General features: G+C 40.4%; 2 protein-coding genes across 4 annotated transcripts in view; one reads left to right on the top strand and one right to left on the bottom strand.

Annotated features, from left to right (window-relative positions):
- FIRRM (FIGNL1 interacting regulator of recombination and mitosis) overlaps positions 1-12,110 on the bottom strand; it is a 29,693-nt gene extending 17,583 nt beyond the window's left edge. Inside the window, exons 1-12 of the mRNA XM_081914834.1 lie at positions 11,837-12,110; positions 10,944-11,032; positions 9,277-9,381; positions 8,604-8,744; positions 6,941-7,103; positions 6,554-6,638; positions 5,368-5,506; positions 4,505-4,585; positions 2,820-2,884; positions 2,110-2,258; positions 1,098-1,227; positions 485-671 (exon numbers count right to left, since the gene is read on the bottom strand). Coding sequence (XP_081770960.1) covers positions 485-671; positions 1,098-1,227; positions 2,110-2,258; positions 2,820-2,884; positions 4,505-4,585; positions 5,368-5,506; positions 6,554-6,638; positions 6,941-7,103; positions 8,604-8,744; positions 9,277-9,381; positions 10,944-11,032; positions 11,837-11,873 — 1,371 coding nt within the window. The 5' untranslated portion in view covers positions 11,874-12,110. The remainder of the gene's footprint in view (positions 1-484; positions 672-1,097; positions 1,228-2,109; positions 2,259-2,819; positions 2,885-4,504; positions 4,586-5,367; positions 5,507-6,553; positions 6,639-6,940; positions 7,104-8,603; positions 8,745-9,276; positions 9,382-10,943; positions 11,033-11,836) is intronic.
- Positions 12,111-13,262: 1,152 nt separating this feature from the next.
- METTL18 (methyltransferase 18, RPL3 N3(tau)-histidine) lies at positions 13,263-17,147 on the top strand. 3 transcript variants are annotated; one of them, XM_081914938.1, is made up of 3 exons: positions 13,263-13,650; positions 14,211-14,246; positions 15,729-17,147. In XM_081914938.1, exon 3 carries the CDS (start codon positions 15,891-15,893, stop codon positions 16,983-16,985), a length of 1,095 nt encoding a protein of 364 aa, XP_081771064.1. In that variant the 5' UTR covers positions 13,263-13,650; positions 14,211-14,246; positions 15,729-15,890; the 3' UTR covers positions 16,986-17,147. The 3 variants fall into 3 exon arrangements, with proteins under 3 accessions (XP_081771064.1, XP_081771063.1, XP_081771062.1); XM_081914937.1 differs by having other exon boundaries at positions 13,263-13,657; XM_081914936.1 differs by having other exon boundaries at positions 13,263-13,743.
- Positions 17,148-18,199: the final 1,052 nt, after the last annotated feature.

Below are 18,199 nucleotides of genomic sequence, written 5' to 3'. Positions count from 1 at the left end.
ACATTCGCCATTTTTATGGACGTTTCTTGTTTGTTTACAGATAGTTGCCTTTGCCCCTCGCCAACTCTCCTCCCCACTTCCTTTGCCCCTCAACAAACTCCCTTCCCACTCCCTGTGCAACCACCAACACACCCCTTCCCACAGCTCAAACTTCCAGAAGTGGGGAGGACAAATCCCTCTTTCTCTTATTTCCAGGGTAGAGACTCTTAAGGCAGTGGCGTGGAAGAATGAATGGACAAAGGGAGACTTTCTCCCCCACTCCATGGCAGTGGCAGCAAAGATGGAAAGGCAGGAGAGGTCCACCCTGGACTCATCCTCTATAGCTAGCCTGTGGCAGCTACACAAACCGAGGTCATCTTAAGATTTTATTATATGGTAAGACATGCAGTGGAGAAGAATGACTTATATTGGAAAGCTTGGTTTTAAGATCCACTAGCTGCTCCAAGTCAGCAGATGGGGCTTGTCGTACAATACTTCTCCTTACCAGTAGATGGAAGTGTGAAACCGAGAGGGATGTGATAAAGGCACACAAATGGACACAGACATAGTGGTAAAAGGTGACAAGATCCTCAGCTTGCCCTGTCCCCATTGCTGCTGGCAAACTAACAGGAAGAAAAAGCTCTCCAGGACACTGCTGAAGGCTGAGGAAGAGGGCTGCAAACAAGGAGACTCTGCAGAGAAATGGAGAACATCAGGATTACTCCTACCTAAGGCTAACTCTTTGCAGCAATCCAACATGCATCACTAAAACGAATAATATAGAGACAGTGCAGCCCTAAATTGTGCTGGGTGGATTTTATGCTACCGACTGCTAGATTTCCAGATGCTGCAAAAGTCTACAATCAATGAAACAGAAATAAGCATCTTAAATCTAGCAAGAGCTATCCAAAATCTTTGTACAGTCAACTGACATTACTGACAAAATTATATTTAGAATTAATCATGCTAACCTTCACTAAACCCTTCATTCAGTACAACACATCTTTTTATAAAACATGTTCAGAACAACCTGTGGATGCAGCTTGGCAACATCAAGTATGCTAATCACAAAAACGCTTACCTATTAATATAAATCCACTACAGCAGTAATGAATTACCTGGGAATCTCTTCTGGTAACTGACTTCCAGTGTTCCAAAGAGCCTGCACATCTTGGGGCTGGGATGGCAACTTGTCCATTACAGAAAGCAGAAGACGACATTGTGGAAAATGCAGCTCAGGAGAGAGATCTGTAGTCATATTTTTTTTTTACAGAAAAAACTTTTTGTAAGTTAAAACTTTTAATGCAAGCTTACATGTATATGGAGTTCTCATGTATGAATAAATCTAGAAATCTACAACCATGTACTTAAAACTCATTTGTCTTTGTAATTTTTATCTATTTTTATTTATTTAACGTTTATATATTGCTTATATACTGCTTGATTGTAACCAAACCTCAAAGCAGTTTGCAAAAAGCATTAAACATTATCAGTAAAAATAGTTAAAAACAACTGTTCAAAACGAATGAAAACCAACAATAAGCTAAAATGAATTATAACATATGGAACACTGCGCATGTTTGGAAAGATTTGCCTAAACAAAAATGTCTTTATCAGGTGCCAAAGAAAAATACAGTGAAGGCAGCTGCCTCATGTTAACATGCAGGGAGTTTCAAAGTGAGTGCTGCCACACTAAAAGATCAATCTCTTACAAGTGCCAAACAAGTATTATGGGGCACCTGCAAAAGTTAATGGCTTATAACTAAACAAATAAAAATGCTACTAAGAGAAATTAAGCCTTTAATAAGAATACAAAATTTTACACATGAAAAAGAAATATAAGCTTTAAAAATGAGAATGGTAAGAATATTCTAAAGCCATGAAATGAATAATAATAATGATGATGATGATGATGTTTATGACCTGAACAAAGCTGAGTTACTAATAAGTAACTTTGGTCTGATTGTGCATTTTCAAAACAAACTGATATACTGTATAGTATTGCTACTGTGGAATTTTATTATTCTTGCAGCTAGTGGGAAGAAATGCCTGGCTTTCAGGTCCCATCAGAATCCTCCACCCATTTCTCTGCTGCGAGAGTACTAACACCATCAGGGCCTTTAAGCTTACCTGAAATTTTACTTAGTGCCACTTCTAGGAAAGGCCTAAAAGAGAGCAGGTGGGGTAGGAGAGAGTCCAGCGTCACGAGGAATTCCCTTGCTATTTCATCCTGATGAGACTTACAAATCACTGGAGCATAAAGACTTGGCGGAAATTTGCTGTCAGGAAAGAATACAGAATGCCTCATGTATCACTTGTACTCTGAAGAGCACTAAACATGGATTTCTAAGGTTCAACAGAATACAGAAACTCTGTGAAGCTAAGACAAGACACACTTTAATTATGTCCTCATTGTATTGGAGTGACATTCGTTTAAGAGCTGTTCAACAGTGGGAACAGCATCCCTTAGGAGGCTGTGGACTCTCCTTCCTTGGAGGTTTTAAAGCAGAGGCTGGATGGCCACTTGTCACAAATGCTTTAGCGGAGATTCCTGAATTGCAGGGGGTTGGACTAGATGACCCTCGGGGTCCCTTCCAACACTACGATTCTATGACACTGCGTGGCACATACCTTGATACAGAAGGAAATGGGGCTATTGCAGATTCATGCTAGGACATCAGTCTTCAGTCATCACGATTTTGGAACCCACTTTTTGCAAGCTGCCATACCAGGAAGGCAGCTTTCAAATTACTTCCAAGCTCAGGCACAGAAAACACTATTGACATAATAATTATGCAAAAATAAAAATTAAAAAAAATAAAATATTGGGTACCACTTACCTGTATATTTGAAGGTACATCTGATGTAGCTGACAGCAGGAATCCGCCAGGAAAGGAGTGAACTCCTGTAAAGCCAACAATTTAGAATATTTTTAAAATTTAAAATTCACTGATGTATAATTATATCTCCATTGCCTTTTATTCCCTTGTATAAGCTGAAACTTTGCATCATTCTGGATGGATGAGATAATATATTATTATACTTTTATAATAATTTTATAAAATTATTTTTTTATAATAAAATATAATAAAATATTTTATTTTTATAATAAAATATAATAATACTTTTATAATAAAATATAATAATACTTTTATAATAATTATAGTAATTTTATCTGTATCTTTATTGTAGGTTCAGACCTTTTGGGGAATTAATGTTGCAATTTTTTAAATATACTTTTTAGCCGCACTTTACATACAATTCTTGCAAGTAAGTACAGCCTTTAAACAATATAGGGGCATAATTCTATTTTTTTACCCCTGCAGCTCATGTATATTTTATACTAATATATATATATTAGTATATGCGCATGCAAGACAACTTACTTGAAATAAAAAGCTACAATCGGAGACACACATTACATTTTAGTATATACAGTACCGCTCTTTTGGTTGTTTTTTACCTGGAAAAGCACTTAATTCAGTCTCATAGATACTCATTGCTCAGCTTTAAGACACTAGTGTGGACTAATGTGTTTGTATGAAATACAGATCTCCTTTTAAGTTAATACATTTTTAAAAGAGATGTTTGCTTTAATTAAAAAATCAAAATAAATTAATTTAAGAATTAAAAATCTGTTTTACGAAGTTTAAAATCAAATTTTATCCACTCTTCTAAGTAGGGTGGGTCAGGTTAAAGTTACTAAACCTTAAACAAAACAAAACATTTATTCAGGAAAAAAGGAAGCATAGCATGGAATATAACACAAAAATACTATGCTGACTTAATTAAACTCTTAACAACTACAGATGGACAATGCAATCACAGCAAATACTTGTGATTTAAGAACCAAATAAATTCCTAAAGCGTTTCAGATAAATGTTAAAACTTTCTGCAAAACACCAAAAACAAACTGCTCTTCCAGCAGATGCCTCTAAGGAAGAAACACAACCTAAGAAAATTTGGTTCAGATATCGTTAGTGAACCATTTTATTTGTCTGTGGTACAAGGGCTGTTACAAAATATGGGAAAATGGGTAGCAAATCTAAATTCCTTCTGGGAAAAACACCATTTGTGATTCTCTACGTCAAGTGATGTTCTTCTCAAAGCATTTGCAAATTGACACAAAGGATGTAGGGGTGAAAAAGGGAGATGTTCACTGACTTATTAGCAATAGACTTCTATAACTGCAGACTTGAAGAGTTGTGCAATTTGTAGAATACAAAGAGGACCGATATGACAAACTAGAAAGGTATCCTTATTTAGACACAGCTTTGAGCACAAACTTCATGGCTAAGTAGAGTCTGTAGTTAACAATATCGATTGTAGTATATAGACAGCACAAATCAAGCCCTACATGACAAGTAATGATTCTGATGAATACGGATGGAATATTGCCAATTACTTTTTATGTATGCTACCATATTTTCCAAGTTAGACAGAATATTTTATAGCAAAGCAATTAGGGCATATTCAAGTCAAACACATATTTTGCATCAGAGTGAACCCAGTTTCTATCTCTCACCTTGGTGTAGTGCACCAGGGAATTGGCCAAGAATCTACACAGCTTGACTGTCCTTTGGAACAACTTGCAATCAATGCTCTCCTATTTGAAAGGGAAGAAATCAAAGCTCAAATGGACAGCATTCAACAGTGTTTTAGAAAACTTATACCAGAAATGCCTCATCTCCCTGCTCTATCCTCCTCCCCAGCACTGAAAGGCCAGTCCAGTGAGGTAACGTTCTGGCTATTTTATTCCCTGGCGTATGCACATACTGTAATGGAAGTTCAACATACTCAAGAGAGAGGAGGGGAAATCTGTTTATACATAGAAGCTATGGTACAATTGCCAACAAATTTATTTTAGCTGCATGCATAAATTGAGATGTGTCCTTGGGAATTCTGAAAAACAGTTAATTTGGCTTTTTGATGTTTTACTCACCTTCCATTTTCAGGCCTGCACAACAGATCCTATACCAGTGCTTACTCGACACAATTAGCTTCCATCCAGGAATCCCCCCAGCTATGACTATCAAATTTTCTCATCAAACTCAGGATAAATTAGTGCGCTGGAGAACAGCAACAAGATGTGCGTAGCCCATTAAAGTGACAGTCTACATGATGCTCACTATTAGGGGAGCAAGTGTTCCTTAGCTCCTGAGATAGAGATGTCTGAAGAGGTTTTTGTCCATCCCCGCCATTTACTAAAAAGTGGTCAAAAGGAAAGCTAGGATTCTATGGTTCTAAATAGTTAGTGTGCTGCTCAAACATAAGCTACGCTTGTGGCCTGTCTATAGCTCTCAGAAGTTCACGTCCTTACAACTTTAATCACAATACTATGGAAGTCAATTTCATCCCAAGGTCAGTATGCCTAAAAGTCATATTCACCTCTGTTCCAGACCGCTTCATCTGCTCAGCCAGCTGCAAACAAGACTGGAAAGAAAACAGGATATCCTCACAAAGGCCACTGAGTATATCGGAATGCTTCAAGCTGTTCTTTATCAGAGATTTGTGCTTGAGACTTTGCCTGAAAGGGACAAACTTGTGACAATTCTCAAATAGTCAACAGGCTATTAGAACCATCACACACACCCCCAATCACTCTCATTAACTCAGATGGTGAGTATCAACTGAAACAGAGTCAGCACAGGACCTCTGAGAAACAAAAGGGAGCACCCCCACGCCTAAATCAGTAGCCAAGAATGCTGAGAATCTGTTGGGGGGAAATCAGAAATGGAAATGGAGTGCTGTGGAGGAGGTTGTGGCTGGCTGGAGGTGGCAGGTCCTACTTCTGTTGCAAGCACTCCTGTTAGAAGTTACAAATGGGGAATGAGTAACATGTGGCACCTGCTATAGTGCCACCTCCACAGGTAAACAGGTGCAATCTTCACAGGTAAACTTGTCCCAAGTTGTTATGAGCTTTACAGTCATACCTCAGGTTGCGAACGTGATCCGTGCGGGAGGCACGTTCGCAACCCGCGTCTGCACACGTGTGACGCAATTCGGCACTTCTGCGCATGACGTCATTTTGCGCTTCTGAGCATGCACCAAAACCCGGAAGTAACCTGTTCCGGTACTTCCGGGTTCAGCGCGGTCCATAACCCGAAAACGTGCAACCCACGGCGTTTGCAACCCGAGGTATGGCCGTATATACTTGGCCCAGCAGCAAATCAGCAACCAGCACAGACATCTGAGCCCAGGTGTTACATACTAACAGGTCTGACTCCTGTCAGCAATCGTGCTGCAGCATTCTGTACTAACTGCAGCTTCCGCAAGGGAAGCCCCACACCAGTACATTGTTGTAATCCAGCCTTGAAGCAACCAACGCATGAACTACCATGGCACGGCTTTACCAGTCCAAGAATGGCTGTAGCTGTCAAACCAATTGCACTTGTTAAGAGGCACTTCTAGCCACTGAGGCTACCTGAGCCACCTGTGACACAGCTGGATCCAGAAACAACCCGACTGCAAACCTGCTCCTTTGCAGAAGGAGTGCCACCCCATCCAGGGTAGGCAATTCACTAATTTATCAGACATGGGAACTACAGATAACATTAACAGAATAAAAACATACCTGATTATGAACTTCCATGTGTTTGCATGAAGTGCATGATCTATGCTGGAAATAGCAGAACAGATCTCCAGCAAGGTATGAACAGCTGTAGAGCAAAGGACAAAAAGTAAATGCAAGGTAAGTTCAGCATATAACATAGCGAACCGTTCAATACAATGAAGATCATTCAATACAATGAAGGCCACCATTTCCCTATGTTCACAACAGTAGTTAAGTGATAGCTGCACTTTTAATTGCTTTCATCTCACATTTAGCCCTGAATTTGAGAAGCAGATCATCCTGGACTTATGAGGAACACCAACTTTAACAGAAGGGAATAGGTATGTGGTAGGATTTTATACATTTGGGAGAGTGGTCTGCTTTAAAGTGCATAGTTTGCATACACACCTGATGCTATAATCGCTATACTGTCTTCAGCAGCACAAGAGTTCACAGATACCATCTCTAGCAGTTCCATAAACTGCTTTTGCAAAGCATAGGCCTCCTTAAACAGAGACTGGAGTAAATCCGAAAACAAGTGGAGACACTCACTGTACAACGACTCACTATTCTGTAGCAAAATAAAAAAACGGAAAGAAAGTGAACACATTGTATAGATCAGTGGTGGAAGTAACTAATTCATGACCCAGAGCATTTCCCTATTCATATTATCCATAGCTGCTAAGAACTAAATACAAGATCTCACTACATGCTATACAAGATGTACTCCAGAATTTATCCCAGTTTCTTGTGACACCTTACAGACAAACAAATGTATTACTATGGCATACTATACATTTTGGGGGGGGGGGGGGTTGCTGCAGCATACTAACACCAGAGGTTCTCCCCTCTGAAAATTATCCTTAAAAAGTACGAGTGCCTATCAGGATAGTATTTATTGAACAAAACTGTATTCAGGCTTTCTCAATAACGATTTCAATGGAAACAAACACTGGAAAATAGTTTGCGCCAAGTTACTAATTCTCTAATATCCTTGTGATACCCTGTGAGAATACAGTTGGCAGTTATCTAAAGGGTTGTTTTCCTCTGGTAGCACAAGGCTAGCAGGTTAGGTTATGGCTCCTCCACCTGGTGGCAGAAGGAAGGGCAAACATTTTGGGAAGCAGAACAAGCAAAAGAGAAAAAGCAAGCATTGGAAAGGCCTATTTAAGAAGGTTCAGATTTGCAGATACTAGAAACAGGAGTATCAAGCTTTAATTTAGGCTTCACTTGTTCAGTCTCAATCTTGAAAGGATTTATCTTTCCAAAACTGAAAATTACCTAGTTGTCCTTTCAAATTAAATCTTCCCTCATCTAAAGTAGAGGCCAATCGTCAGGTTTTATGTGAAAAAATCTGTTTGTATTGGTCTCATGTTTCCAAGCAAATATCTATTAACTCAGCTGGTTATAGTGTGGTGCTGACAATGTCAAGGCTGCAGGTTCGATCCCCATATAGGACAGCTGCATATTCCTGCATTGCACTACATGATCCTCAGGGTCCTTTCCAATTCTATGATTCTGTTATGTGAGACACACAATATTTCTGTCTCTTCCACTTACCGATAGTAGGCTTCTAATATCGGTTTTGACAAAATATTCCTGTGATGGCCTGTTATAGCTCTCCTTCGGCTTGTCCCATTGCATTAACCATACTAATTGTCCTGCATCACCAAAATATTGACTCATTTAAGAAATATCCAACCCCCTTCATTTTTATCTACTTTCCCAACTTTTCTGGCTACTTTGGGTTTTTTGTCTTTCCATATAAACTTACCTTTTGCCATTCTTTTTTATAACTGAATTCAATCTAGAGACAAGCAGGTTTTATAATAGAAATAGGATGATGGGAAGGTATGTGCATTTTTATTATGTTAATTCTTCCTAATAATGAATGATTTGCCTTTTCCCAATTTTTCAGATCTTTCTGAACCAAGTTTTGGCAGAGTGTGATAGTTAAATTACAAATATTGCAGACTTATTGAACTATTTATATTGTAAACCACCCTGTGATCTTCAGATGAAGAGCGGTATAGAAATTTAATTAATAGTACTAACTATGAAGTTCACCAACCTTGCAGTGTACAAATGTGTTCTTGATTACATGAAGAATGGAAGAGGGAAGACTGTAGACGTGTTCTAAGGGCACAACATCCTGTACAGTACAGATGTGGCGCACAGACCCTGTTAATGCTTCCAACACATGCACCAAAGTCTGTATGACAAAAATATTATTACTGTAAGCATCAATGGAGGTTATATAAACAACAATTCAACACAAATCAGAAGTGTTAGAGATGTTCAACCTTTGTACAATAGAATCAAACACCCTCAAATGATTTACCATGCATATGCTGGTATACTCCCTCCCAAAATACTGCCAACAATGTGGAATATATATATATATATATATATATATATATATATATATATATGCGCAGGTTTTGGTGTCCTCGGGTGTCTTCCCGTGTAAAAGTTGGGGTGTCTAGGCGACGTTTCGACGAGGTCTCACTCGTCATCTTCAGGCTGGTGCTTTCGGCCGAAAGCACCAGCCTGAAGATGACGAGTGAGACCTCGTCGAAACGTCGCCTAGACACCCCAACTTTTACACGGGAAGACACCCGAGGACACCAAAACCTGCATTCCTGTACCCGTGAAAATCTACGAAAGCAAATATATATATATATATATATATATGAATGAGATAGGTATCATTCCTGTTGTTAGTTCTAATTCCAGTAAATTACCTGCAGATGGTTTCTTAAAGTTTCACGTAACTCTACATTGTGGCTTGTTACACTAGTGGCTTGGTGGGATAATTCATATATCAAAAGATCAAATAATTGTACGGTCTGTTAGGAAAAAAAGCAGATTTCAATTAAAATAATATCCACAGAAAACCTAGTATTGGTATTCTATATATTAAATGCAACCAAATTGCACAGCATTGTCATATGTTGGGATGGTTATTATTAACTTCGATGGCTTTTAAGAAGTACAAGAGAAAATCTGGGAGTACAGTGTGATTAGCCATGGCAGTCAAATACAGAACCTCCATTTAAAGAGATAACAGACAATCCTGGAAAAATCCAAATTCACAATGCCTTGCAAATCTTCTGAGATAACTGAGCATCTTTTCAATCTTGCTTAATTCTTCTTCTTCCATAATCTAACCACCCAGAGAAGCATTGAAAAATCCGTTATGTTTATAATGACACCATCCTATGAGCAGTGACGAAATAAATAACAATAGAGTGGAGGTTTTGTAATTATTTTGACATTTTGTCCAAACCAGAAGTGCAACAATTTTTGGATCTGGCAATCATACCCTTTTTCTTCAATAGTTACCATATTTTTCGTCCCATAGGACGCTCCGTCCCATAGGACGCACCTAGTTTTTTGGGGGGGAAATAAAGGGAAAAAAAATTCCCTTTATTTCCCCCCCCCCCAAAGCAGGTCCGGGAAACCGAACCAGGTCGAGGAACAGCTGGATGGCGGCGCTGCGCCTCCCTGCTGTCCCCCGAGATTGTGGGGCTGGCCGATGTCTGGCTTGGGGGGGGGGGCTCTGCTTCAGGGCGCCCCACCCGCTGGGCGGGCGGCTGCTATCCGCAGCGTGGGGAGCCCTGCGGGGAACTCCTGCAGGGTTCCCCACGCTGCGGATGTCTGCCCAGCGCGCGGGGCGCTCTGCTTCAGGGCGCCTCGCCTGCCGGGCGGCAGGCTGCTATCCGCAGCCTAGACATCCCTGCGGGATCTCCCGCAGGGCTGCCTAGGCTGCGGATGTGTTCCCGAAGCGCCGGGCGCTCTGTTTTCAGGGCGCCTGGCGCTCCGGGAAGCAAGTTGCTACCCGCAGCCTAGACAGCCCTGCGGGAACCCCCCGCAGGGCTGCCTAGGCTGCGGATGTCTTCCTGAAGCCTGGAGAGCGAGAGGGGTCGGTGCGCACCCACCCCTCTCGCTCTCCGCCTGCATTTGCCCCATAGGACGCACCAAGATTTCCCCTTCATTTTTGGAGGGGGAAAAGTGCGTCCTATAGGGCGAAAAATATGGTAACAACCCCCCCCCCCCAGATTCTGAAGTTTATTTTTATAGATAGCTAAGGTAAACTTAGAATGCAGATTGAGGCCTTTTTGTTAACTTAAACAAGCCAATGCTAAACTGTTACCTAAATGCCAAATCATTTATCAACCTTTTTATAGACTCATTTTCTCAGCTAAAATGGGGGAAACAGTGGTAAAAGCTACTATCTGTTAGCACCGCTCTTCAAAGCAAACTGCTCACTGACAAGTAAATAAAAAATGTATCTTAAAAAATGACATGCTTCTGGAAGACGAGCTCAAGCATATAAATAACAGTACGCAAGTGTGAATACTCAGCAGTCCTTAACACACACACTTTCTGGTTCAAAATAGTGTCATACCTTTGGTAATATTTTAGAGAAAAATGCTTGCTCCAGCTCAGAAAGTTTGATGCGGGGTAGAAACTGCTCTGTCAAGATCCTTAAGACACCTGGGAATGAAAAAAATTAAGAAAGTAAACCCACAATACTAAAAGGGGGAAGTCATTCTCTTTTCTTTCTTTTTTTAAAAAAGACCCATTAAAAAAACACATTTATTTAATATTAAAACAAAATCAAGAGTTACACTACAGTTTTATCAACTGCCATAATACTCCATTCTCATTATTTTGCGGCATTTGTTTGCACAAAGCCTTGTCTGTACATACTCAACATTGTGAGAACTGAAACTATAGCCATAGATCTTTATAGCTTGTAAAAAGAGAGTAAAGGTATCAAAGATGGACCCAAGTTTCCGAACACCTACAAGCAATAACTGCTGGTTTCTGGTGCAGTTTCTGGTGTGGTGGGAAACTAGGAAAAAAGTTGTAGGTGCCAAACCAAGTCCGTTACCCTGCTAACCAGCATGACATAACAAAACTGTGTCATGCAACATTAGTGGGGCTTCTTCATTGGGGCAAAACTCCTAACTAACCAAGAGGCACAATTTCAGTGCATTTTGCCAACCAAGGTGGATGTGACTAAGCCGCATCCCATGTTCATATCTGAAGGAGACATTTCCTGTACAATCACCACCAAAACAGGGAAGTAAATCCAATGCTTTTCTCCCTAAAACAAATGTTTAGGGGTACTCTTTTTGACTCAAGAAAATCACCATTTTATAGTGCAAATCGGGGGAAATAAATACAGTAAATGGACAAAGGTACAAAGATTCACAAAATGTTTAGGGGTATGCGTACCCCAGGGAAAAAAAGCACTGAGTAAATCTAACTGAAGTTTGCACAGCATTTACTTACCGATACGCTGGGTCCAGCTATCAGATGTCTGAAACATAGAGTACAAATACTAAGGAAAAACTGCATACTTATGCTGGCAGATAAAAGGCTGGCTCAAAACTACAGTCTTTTATCAACTTTCGCTCTGCTGCGAGGGAACAAAGGTACTTGTTGAATTCACACAGCACACCAATGGCTGTTTCCTATTGCGTTACAACTGTACAGAATGGCACTATACTCTTAAGTTGTTGCTGTTATTAACTAAATTTATATAGGTAGATGAGATATATAGTAGTAGTAGTAGTCAAAAAATAATTTATTATTTACACCCCACTCATCTGACTATATAGATATGGAGAGAGATACTGCCCTTCATCCCAAAAACACAGGGCAGCTTTGTAGTATTAAAAAAACACACAAGGTAACAAAACACGGCTGTCCCAGGACGATGTTGGGTCTGAAAGGGTGCAGTAGTGACCTTGAGCATTTCCCTTGGGGTCAGATTCTTGGATTTTTAAACTATTATTTTTAAGTGACTGCCTCACCCTCTACGTTTATAAGCTGTTCTTATTTCTAACCTGAAACTGAAAGGGTGCGGTAGTGACTTTGAGTATTTTCCTTGGAGTCATATTTTGGATTTTTTTAAATTATTATTTTTAAGTGACTGCCTCCCCCCACCCCTTTACGTTTTCAAGCTGTTCTTATTTCTAACCTGAGTCTCAAAAGTAGTGACTTTGAGCATTTTCCTTGGGGTCATATTTTGGATTTTTTAAAATTATTATTTTTAAGCGATTGCCTTCGCCCCTCCCCCTTTACATTTTCAAGCTGTTCTTATTTCTAACCTGAGTCTTAAAAGGGCGCAGTAGCAACCTTGAGAATTCTCCTTGGGGGTCATATTTTAGATTTATTTTTTTAAAACGATTGCCTTCCAACCCCCCTCCCCCTTTACATATTTCAAGCCATTTAGGGAAGCTTTTAATGTTTAACAATTATATTAATATTTTGTTGGAAGCCGCCCAGAGCGGCTGGGGAAACCCAGCCAGATGGGCGGGGTGTAAATAATAAAGTTATTATTATTATTATTATTATTATTACTACTACTACTACTACTAACTTGAGTCGCGGGGGGGGGGACTGCGGAGTAGAAATACATTAAATATATATTTTTAAAGGGTGAGGAGGCCCACGGGAGTCCCGGGCCACGAGGAGGGATGGAAGGACCCCACAGATTATGGTGGGTGGGATGAGGGGCGTTTATGAGGGGGGTCTTTCCCAAGCAGAGAGACACGCTCTCCGCTTCTTCCCCGCCAAGAAAGGATATGATGAGGCGGGGCAAGGCCGTGGGGAGTTGGCCGAGGCCCAGCTCCTCGGCCCGGCCCTCCACCTCCGACAGCGGCGGCGGCAGCGTCTCGGGCTCCACCTGCGACATGATGGCGGCGGCCTGGGATTCCCCTCAGGCGGCGGCGGCGGCTTCGAAGATTCCCCTCAGGCGGCAGCGACGGCGCCGCTCGAATCCGGCGCCCTGGAAGGTGAGGCCCAGCCCCTTTCTCGGCATCCCGTCAGGCCTCGCGAGGAAGGAAGGAAGGAAGGAAGGCGGGGACGACGACGACGACGGAGAGGGCCGCGCGCGCGAGGAGCTGAGGCGGGAGCGGAGCCACGCGAGGCCGGCGGGGAAAGAGGCGCCTGGGAGTTAAGGGGAGAAATTCCGGCGGGGCAGGCCTCGCCCCAAAGCCCGCTTTCCCGGCGCTGCGAGTCTTCCTCTTCCTTTTTCCTTCCCAATTTGCTGGGCCCGGGCTGTGAACGACGACTTTCAAGCCCACCCAATTGCCAAAATTGTGAGGGGTGGGAAATGAACAGCGCAAAACCTTGAAACGCCTCAGTTTCCCGTCCTTGCCTTTCGGTTGCTTTCTGTGGCCGCCCCAGAAAAGGTTATTTCGCCCCTTGCTTTTCCTAGAAAAGAGCTCGCTAGAAAGAGGAATACTGCATGCATTTTCTAAATAAGGTGCAGCTGTGGCTGTAAGATATATCTATATCCATATATAGATTTTTTTAAAAAAAATCAGTTTATGTGCATTTCAGTAATTTTACAGTCCTAACATTTCGACCCTCGACTTCCTCCTCTTTCTGCGGTTCCTTAAATTTATTTATTTTTACATTTCCGGCTCACTCCAAATTAACTTGTAATTTATTCCTCTGCTTTAAATATATGCTCTTAGGAAACTGCAGGTCATTACGACGTGTGAGATATAAATGTTATATACATTTAAATAATACAATCCTAACATTTTGACCATTGACTTCCTCTTTCTGCGGTTCCTGAAATTTATTTATTTTTACATTTCCGGCGTATTCCAAATTAACTTGTTCATTTATTCCTCTGCTTTATTCCTCTTAGGAAACTGCAGGTCATTTCGACGTGTGAGATATAAATGTAAGTGCGTTTTCACATGCATGGCATGTATCTATAGTCTATTTCATATTCACGTAATAATAATTCTAACGTATGGATTTGCTCCAAAAAGGGAAGCTCTTCAAAATATAGAAGATCATTGATCCGCTTTGTGTATTATTCTATATCTCAACTTTTGCAGGGGCTTTCCTGGATTTCAGACAAAGGTGTATTAACAGTATTAACACCTTGGGATGTCTGAGATTTGAACTTGAGACCTTCTGCATGCAAAGCTTGTGCTAAAACCCCTGAGCTACACTCATCCCTCTACCCCCCTTAAGTTCAAAGTCAAGAGGTGCTGCGTTTTAGCTGGCCCAACTTTCGAACTCGCACCACTCCTTAATTGGCAAGAAATAATAGCTTCATCAACTCTGAATCTCAAAAATTGGAAAAAGGATTTCCAGATAGGGATTCTAGGTTGACTCAGGCCCTGAAATGCAGGGGGCATATCTGGAATTAAGAAGGTGGTGCCTTGCAGATAAGAATCTGGCTGAACCTTAAAAGGTTTGGGCAGAGTCTCAGTCAACAAGTGAGTGAAGCCACAAACATATTTCTTCTCAGACTTGGAGTGTTAGGGGAACCAAGAGCTGCTCACAGTTCTTTTCCACCTCGCTGATGAAACAAACAAGTTAGACAAACAGAAACCAGAAACGCTTGTGGGGGTTTTTTTGCAATTGAGGTGTATGTAAGAGTATTTTCACATAGTTTTAAAGATGCTGGTGAAGAATGTGGTCACAAACTGATGCCAAATGGGTTAACAGCATGCTTAATATTGCTCTTTGCTGTCCCCATAAGCTGAAACGTAATACAGTCATACCTCGAGTTGAATGTGCTTCAGGTTGAGCGCTTTCGGGTTGCGCTCTGCGGCAACTCGGAAGTAACGGAGCACATCATTTCTGGGTTTTGCCGCATGTGCAGATGCTCAAAATGATGTCATGCGCGGAAGCGGCAAAACGCAACATGCGCAGACGCTCCGTCGCATCTTACGTTCCATTCAGGATGCGAACGGGGCTCCAGAACGGATCCCGTTCGCATCCCAAGGTACCACTTTACTTCTGAAAGCAAAGGCAGCGGATTGAAGTTGGTTTGGACAAACCTGTCCTCACAAAATAAAAGCACATATTCTGTCTATAATAGTTTGTTTACTTTGAACAGGGCTTCATAAATTTCCTCCCAGCTGGAGGGAGAGCAGCAAAGAGCAGTGTTGGGGACTTTGGGGTACATTTTAACCATCCTCAGCTATCCTATCTCAACATTGTGAAAAACAGTAGTAGTATTTTTATATATAGTAATTGTTTATTAATTTAATTTAGACCTCCCTCACTGGGAGAGCCCAGTGCACCAAACAGGATACACAATATAAAAACAAAGGAAAAACATTCTAAAACTCTTAACAATATTTTTTTTAAAAAATGCTATTATCTCTTTACTCTGTCAACTACATTTCTTTTCTTTTTTTTAAAGGAGGCTTTTATTCAAAGAAGTAGTGGAGTCTTCATAGTAGATGATCTCACAGTGAAGACTAGACTGGATCGGAAAACTACCTATCAGCACAGCACAGCCTTTGGAGTGTCTGCGCTTCATGCTTTGCATATAAACTCTTGATTTTACCTGCTTTACAGGAAAATGGCATTTCAGTTCAACTTCTCTATTGACAGTGCAGCAGAAAACGGAATAGAGGCAGTTGGGAATGGAATGCAGGAATTGGTACAGGAGTCATTAATCTTTTTGGACAAGCAAGAGAACACTGCAGGAAAGAGTAAGGATATTTCCTCAGAAGAAACAATATTAAACCAGGAGAATTTATCAGAAATCCCTGCTAATGTGGCAGGCAACAGCTTTTTGAGTAAAAGCAGCATTATGCCTAAAGAAGGCTTGTGCCTTAAATGTGCCAAAGAACATAATCTCCCTGGAGATTTCCAGAAATTATTTAAAAACAAAGTCGTGGGGACCCTCCTTCCAGGTACACGCTATGCAAATATTTCTGTGGTGGAGACAGCACCCTCTGAAAACGCTGTTGGGGAAGACATTGTGTCACAAACTGTTTCTTCTCATTCTGACCTAATCACAGGTGTCTATGAAGGAGGTCTGAAGATCTGGGAGTGCACCTTTGATCTCATGGATTATTTGTCAGAAGCTGAAATTCAGTTTGCACACAAGTTGGTTTTGGACCTTGGCTGTGGGGCCGGGTTGCTGGGAATAGTTGCATTAAAAAGAAATGCCGAACAGGTCCATTTTCAGGACTATAACAGCACTGTGATTGAAGAACTAACCATGCCTAATGTATTGGTCAACTGTGCTAATCAGGGTGATGATGTTGAAGGAAATACTGAGCATTCTCTAAAACAATGTCCAAAGAAGGACTTTACCCAAGAGTTGTTTTCTAAATGCAAATTCTTTTCAGGGGAATGGTCAGAGTTTAGTAATCTTCTATTAAATGGCAGTAAGCCTTTAGCAAAATATGATCTCATACTCACCTCTGAGACTATTTATAATCCAGACTACTATGAGGCTTTGCATGAAACACTTTTAAAATTACTGAGAATTAATGGGTGTGTTTATTTAGCTAGCAAAGCCCATTACTTTGGATGTGGAGGTGGGGTCCACCTTTTTACAAAATTTATTGAGGAGAAAAATGTGTTTAAGTCTAGAATTGTTAAAGTTATTGACAAAGGGCTAAAGCGTTTCATTATTGAGCTCGTCTTTAAGAAATCCTGTTAATATGCTCAGTGTGTTAGTAAATACTTTATTGTTGTTTTGTTTTCACGCAGCTCTTACAATAAATTGCTAGCACATTTTTCTTGTTTTATGGTTGTGAATTTGTTCCCTGATCCTATTGCTTCTGCATCTACAGAGTCTTTGCTAGAAATTATCATATTCTTTTTTTAAAAAAACAACAGTTTTGAGATCATTTGTTCTGAATACACAATGCTTTCTTGATGTCTGCAAGATCTCTTTTGTTGACTGAACTTGGTCCAACAATTTTTTTGTTTATTTATTGATATCTCAATACATATGCAGTGGTACCTCGGGTTACATACACTTAAGGTTACATACGTTTCAGGTTACAGACTCCGCTAACCCAGAAATAGTACCTCGGGTTAAGAACTTTGCTTCAGGATGAGAACAGAAATTGCGTGGTGGTGGTGCAGCAGCAGCAGGAGGCCCCATTAGCTAAAGTGGCGCTTCAGGTTAAGAACAGTTTCTGGTTAAGAACGGACCTCCAGAACGAATTAAGTACGTAACCAGAGGTACCATTGTACAAAATGTTTACATGCCATTACATATACATTATACTTGTAAATTCACATTTTTCATTTCATTATGTATCAACATTTAGTCATTTATTACTTCTTGTCTTTACCCTATGTCTTCCCTCTACCCATGCGAGACTTTCTAATTTTTTTTATAACTTTATTATTGTGATTGTATTCTTGTATCTTAATAATTAAACATTGATTCTTTTATATCTATTTAAATTCACTTTATACATATCAATAAATTTTTGTTGGAGCATCTTTTAATCATGGATTCATCTACATACTTCCATTCCTGTTTGAGATTTTGGTTAGATTGCATTCTAATTGTTGCCGTCATTTTTGTTAATTCAATCATTTCAAAAAAATTACGTTGCCAATCTGCCACTGATGGTACATCTTCTGATTTTCGATTTTTAGCAACCAGTAACCTAGGCTGTTGCATATAGAACAATTCTCTTCATGTCTTTGGGGATGTCATTTGTTACAATTTCTCAAAGGAATGCTTCCGGCTTTTTACCAATTGTTATTCTGAACATTCTTTTAAATTCCTCATGTATATTAATCCCCCCCAAAATTTAATTTTATCACATCCCCACCAGACATGATACAAAGATCCCTCTTAATACCCTACATCTCCAACACAAATTCGATGTTAATTTATAATTTTTGGCTAGT

Source organism: Podarcis melisellensis (genome assembly GCF_964234715.1).
Source record: "Podarcis melisellensis genome assembly, chromosome: 6".
Taxonomy (NCBI): domain Eukaryota; kingdom Metazoa; phylum Chordata; class Lepidosauria; order Squamata; family Lacertidae; genus Podarcis; species Podarcis melisellensis.
This window is presented reverse-complemented; position numbering and strand designations above follow the sequence as displayed.